Source organism: Calliphora vicina, chromosome 5 (assembly GCF_958450345.1).
Source record: "Calliphora vicina chromosome 5, idCalVici1.1, whole genome shotgun sequence".
NCBI lineage: Eukaryota > Metazoa > Arthropoda > Insecta > Diptera > Calliphoridae > Calliphora > Calliphora vicina.
In genome coordinates, this window is record NC_088784.1 from 114,304,559 (window position 1) to 114,310,558 (window position 6,000).

General features: G+C 29.7%; 1 protein-coding gene across 1 annotated transcript in view; it reads right to left on the bottom strand.

Moving 5' to 3' along the window:
- Positions 1–4,078, bottom strand: part of LOC135962289 (uncharacterized) — a 44,902-nt gene extending 40,824 nt beyond the window's left edge. Inside the window, exons 1-2 of the mRNA XM_065514135.1 lie at positions 3,854–4,078; positions 3,575–3,796 (exon numbers count right to left, since the gene is read on the bottom strand). Coding sequence (XP_065370207.1) covers positions 3,575–3,796; positions 3,854–3,986 — 355 coding nt within the window. The 5' untranslated portion in view covers positions 3,987–4,078. The remainder of the gene's footprint in view (positions 1–3,574; positions 3,797–3,853) is intronic.
- Between the last annotated feature and the right edge of the window lie 1,922 nt (positions 4,079–6,000).

Here is a 6,000-nt window from a genome sequence, read left to right on the forward strand (position 1 = left end):
ATAAATATTTTGTAACTCAAGACATACAATTTTTGACTTTTGTTTTGCAAAACTGAATTTTTTTTCCAAAACGGTCCCTTTCACCATAAGTGGTGAATGAGGGTATATATAAGTTTGTCATTCCGTATGTAACATTGAAAAATATTCATCTGATACCCAACAAAGTATACATATATGTATGTATATTATTGATCTCTATGAAATTCTGTCCGTCTGTCTGTCTATGTAAAACACGCTCACGCCCAAAATAGACATACAAAATTGATAGAATTGCAAAAAAAATTTTTATTATTCTCCTAGGCAGTTTGGTATTGAAAATCGGTTCAGTGGAACCAGAGTTATGAACCAAAATGACAACCTAAAAAAAAACTTGATAATTTTAAAATAGTTTTTGTGATTTGTGCAAATATATTGCAGATAATACCATACAATTTTACACACGTTGTTTTTATGTTAAAAGGACTAACTCTGGTAAAAAATTATACGAATCGGACCATGGTCTGTAAATGCTTACAAAATTGTACTATCTACATGAAATTCAGGAAAAATAAGTTTCGTGCTTAAAAACTTCACAACACCAAATTTTTTGTGGATCGGCCCATATTTGACCATAGCACCCATATAAAGTTCACTTCCGAAAATCACTTAAATAAGCATAAATGTCTTATAAATATCGCTATTAAGTTGAAATTTGTCATAAATAGTCCCCATATATACCAAAATCGCTGTACCTAATTCTATGAAGAACCGCCCATAATTAGTTATAGCTCCCATGTAAGGACCACTTCCGAAAAACACATTAACCTACATAAATATCTAAAAATATCAATATCAAAACAAAATTTTACACAGATACGCAATTTATATTTAGAAATCATACTACAGGATTTTGTGAATATCGGTCAATATTTGACCATAGCACCTAAATAAGGTCCACTTTCGAAAATCAGTTATGTACTCATAAAATCTCTTATAAATACAAATTCTCTTATAAATATAAATTTTTTACAAATATAATTATCAGGTTGAAATTTGAAAAATCGATGTAAAAATTTAACGATGTTAGGCCCATAATTTGTCATAGCCTCCATATAAGAAGCACTTCCGGAAAACACCTGTAACAAATATCCAAAATAATCTGTACTGAACCAAAATTTTACACCGATCAGTAATTTGTATCCATGAATTGTACTACAATATTTTTTAAATATTGCTCCCATATAAGGTCCACTCTTGTTAAAAGCGTTGTTTATATGAAATTCTACAAAAATAAACCTCAAATACTTGGGTCAATAATTGGTCATAGCTTCCATATATTGAACCAAAATAGTACAGAGATCAGTAATTTGTATTCAAAAATCATAGTACTGAATTTTGTGAATATCTGTTAATAATTGGCCAAAGCTCCCATATCCATTCCATATATACATATATATACTATAATATCTGCACTTTCGTAGAGTACTATATTCGGCCATGCCGAATCTTAAATACCATCCACCTATATATGATGGTATAACAACTGAAATAATATAACAATTGTGAGATAGACTATTTTACGCAGAAGATTCAGCAATTTATAATTGAAATTCCTATGAGAACGTCTGAAATTTAACAATTTATATACTTAATAATTAGTTAATACGTTTGGATCAACATTTTTTCCTTTTTAACATCAAGTGAAGAAACATAGTATAAAAAAGGGTATACAAATGTATTGTGACAAATTTCAAAATATTGGGTTGTAGGACTTATATGTAACGCAATACAAAAAAGTAAAATTTTGTGAAAATGAGCGAATTTACTTAAACTAGGAAAATGAGTGAATTCACTTAATTGTGAATAAATTCGAAAAAAATCCATCGATTTTTATGTTTGATACATCATTTTGTTGCTATTATATACGCTTTCGCGACAAAGTAATAAACCTGAACAATTTCTGGCGTTTTAGATTTTTCATGAGTTGTTTAAAACACAAAAATTTGCTATTTTCACTTAAAAAATATTTTTTTTGCTTCAATTTGTTATTATAACTCCGAAACTACTAAGCCGATCAAAACGCAATATATAACTTCAATAATATCGAACTAACCCATTTTGAGTTATCATAAATTATGTGGAGAAACATCTAAAAAAATTAACAATTTTAGAAAAAAATATTTAAAAAAAATCTATCCATAGAATTAGTAGTACTTAGGTAACCATGATGCATCAAATCTATATAGTGGTTAGTGAAGCATTTCTTTGCTGTTGACCTGTGTTAGAGTAAATTTTCATTTATGGAAATTATTGTCGAAGATTTCTATTTAGCTGGACAAATTCAATTTTACCTTGAAACTGGACAGACATAAAAAAGCTGGACAATCCAACCAAGTCCAGCCCGACTGGCAACCCTAGGTGTGGCACATCCCATACAAAGTAAATAGTTGTTTTCAAATATATGGGATTTTGAGAATTATAATTACGAGATTCTTCAAACTGTATCCGAATGGCTTTCTTATCAGTTTACATAGTTTTACAGAAAATGTTCGGGATTAGATTACTGGCACATCCCATAACAAGTAAATACTTAATTTCGAATATATAGAATTAATTTCTCATCACTGTACGGAGTTTAGCTAAACATGGCTGGGACAGGAACGGTGGTTGCGGGCCCTTCCATACAAAGTACTTTTATCAATTTTGTATATCAGGATAACTAAAATTGTAAGACTCTTCAAATTTTGTCCGAAAAATCTTTTTATAATTTTACTTAATTTTTTTGACCGAAAACGGGCGAGTTATTAATATTTATTATCGAATATCTGGAGAACTCTAATATTGCAGTTCTCAATACTTTGCATGTGTTATTTTGGTACCTCGACGTATTAAAAATTGATATCTAAACAACTGTTAAAGCTAGAGTCTTCTAACTTTTTATAAATAGCTTTCATAGCTTGGCGAATGTCTTAAAAAAAGCTTCAAGATTTTTTAAAATCACAGGACATTTTTTATACCTTCAACGGCATAGTATGCAATTAATCACTAACAATATATTCATTTATTTGCTTATAAAATCTTTTCACATTTGTTTTTCTTTTACTTCGACAGGGGTAGCGAAGCGATAGCGTATTTGCTAGTAAATACATAAAAATCACGTTAAAATATTTTATGACAATCGAATCATAATAGGTCATAGCTTCCATATAAGTCCTACAACCCAATATTTTGAAATTTGTCACAATACATTTGTATAACCTTTTTTATACTATGTTTCTTCACTTGATGTTAAAAAGGAAAAAATGTTGATCCAAACGTATTAACTAATTATTAAGTATATAAATTGTTAAATTTCAGACGTTCTCATAGGAATTTCAATTATAAATTGCTGAATTAGATACAATTTTTTGTACATTTGAAATAAAATATCTTCTGCGTAAAATAGTCTATCTAACAATTGTTATATTATATCAGTTGTTATACCATCATATATAGGTGGATGGTATTTAAGATTCGGCACGGCCGCATATAGTACTCTTACTTATTTTTTTTATAAAAATCAGAAGAGCGAAAAATAAAAGAATTTCATACATACCGTTGATAATGTATTCTTCGTCGTGTGTATAGGCTGGATTAACAATAGCTTCTGTAGGATATGTTGTTTCAATATTACGTTCCCCAATAGCTGATAAAGGCTGGCGCTGAGAATGGCGCCTTAAACTATTGCTTCGTTCGTGATAGGCATCAATTAATTGATGCTCGTTTTCTAAATCCTCCCGTTGTAGTTGAATCACATGAACAGAGGGTCGACGTTGATCTTGGAAAGTATGATTAAATTAAATATATGTACACATGCACAAACTCATGTACATACCCGATCCAATGGCATCTGTGTAATTATCAGTTAACCCAATATGGGGAGTAATCGATTTTTTACACTTTAAAAATAAAACAATCAATATCCAACCCAATATTAGAACCAAGTAAACAAATCCCAGCATGCTCATGTAGATGTGTGGGGCAATTTAAATAATATTTGCAAATAAATAAGATTCAAATGTTGTATTTATCTATCAGTCACATTTGCACACATACCTACATAAATATGTATGTATGTAAATTACAATTTTTGATCGTATTTGAATGGGATCTATTTATGTATTTTACATAAATCTATTAATTTGAAGCCGTTAGTTATTATTGTTTTTTTTTTTTTTTGATGATACGAGTTGTATATCTATGTGTTTTATTCGGTCAAAAATTAAATAGGTTTTTCTTTTTTCTATTTTTGTTTTGTTGTAAAAAATTAAAATCGATAAAATACCATTTATAAGTACTTTTTCAGTGTATGTGTACAGGTGGAACAAAAGGCTCTAGACATTTTTGACGCGTTATTTGTATTTAGAATTTCTCGCAAAGACAGAATGAATGGCAAGTAAGCAACTAAGTGACTGAGTGACTGAGTGAGCGAATTAGTATGACTGACTCTAGTTATGTATGTATGTATACTAGCACAAGGACATACGACGCTTCTGTTGTCGAATATTGCTACCGTACTTGATAATTTCAATGTGGTGAATGTCCGAATAATGCATTAAACACATTCAAGACAACAGGCTACACGACTACACACAAATTCTCTGGGTGCAGTTGTAGTCGTCTGGCAGCTATTGAATTATTTTAAAGGCGACAGCTACAAAGTAAACAGCTGATTTATAATTCAGTGGTGCCACTTTAATAAAAAATAACCGTGCAAAATTCCAAAGTAATTAAGATTTAAACAATTATTTTGAGTAAAAATATATATATGGTTATAATTATTTATGGACCTGTTATTAATTTATTTCAATATGGTTATCAGACACTTCTCTTAATTAAGTTAAAAAATATATTTTTTTTAAGCACCAATTTGATTTATATGTTTTATTATATTAGCAACACTATTTCGGTTTTGTAGTTGACAAAAATAGAAATTAGCTTAATTCGGCTACATCGGCATGAGAAGTCGAGTGGCCGTGTAGCTGTGCTGTCGTCAAAATAATCGTCATCATATAAACGTGTGCATTTTATTTTTGACAGAGTGAAGTTGGTAGCCTGCTGTCTTGAATGTGTTTAATGCATAAGTTTTTATTTTATATATAGGGTTGAATCAGGGATGGAAAAGTTGATACGATCGTAATTTTTTTGATACTACATATTTCCAGCAAAAACTCTACTTACATAGTAATGCATTAAACACATTCAAGACAGCAGGCTACACGACTACACGAACACAAATTCTGCTGGTTACAGTTGTAGTCGTGTGGCAGCTACTGAATTATTTTAAAGACGACAGCTACAAAGAAAACAGCTGATTTATAATTCAGTGGTGCCACTTTAATAAAAAATAACCGTACAAAATTCCAAAGTAATTAAGATTGAAACAATTATTTTGAGTAAAAATATATATATGGTTATAAATAATTATGTACCTGTTATTAATTTATTTCAATATGGTTATCAGAAACTTCTCTTAATTAAGTAAAAAAATATATTTTTTTAACACTAATTTGATTTACATTTGTTTATTATATTAGCGACACTATTTCTGTTTTGTAGTTGACAAAAATAGAAATTAGCCTAATTCGGCTACATCGGCATGAGTAGTCGTGTGGCCGTGTAGCTGTGCTGTCGTTAAAATAATCTTCTCCATATTATTTTTGACAGCATTTTATTTTTGACAGATTGAAGTTGGTAGCCTGCTGTCTTGAATGTGTTTAATGCATAAGACAGCAAAAAATCTGTGGTCACAAGCAATAACCGCTATTTATATTTACAAAAGCGTTTCTGAAAAAAAATAAAAGGGTGCATTAGAAAAAGTATAATGCAGAATCAAAGATTCTTACCCCAACAATGCTAAAAGGAAAAATTATAACAAAAAGCTTTATATATTTAATAGAAACAAATATCATCGCTTAATGCAACTCAGAAATACTAAATTGAAAATGCTAATGTCTGATTAGATTAGTTTGTTGAAAATAA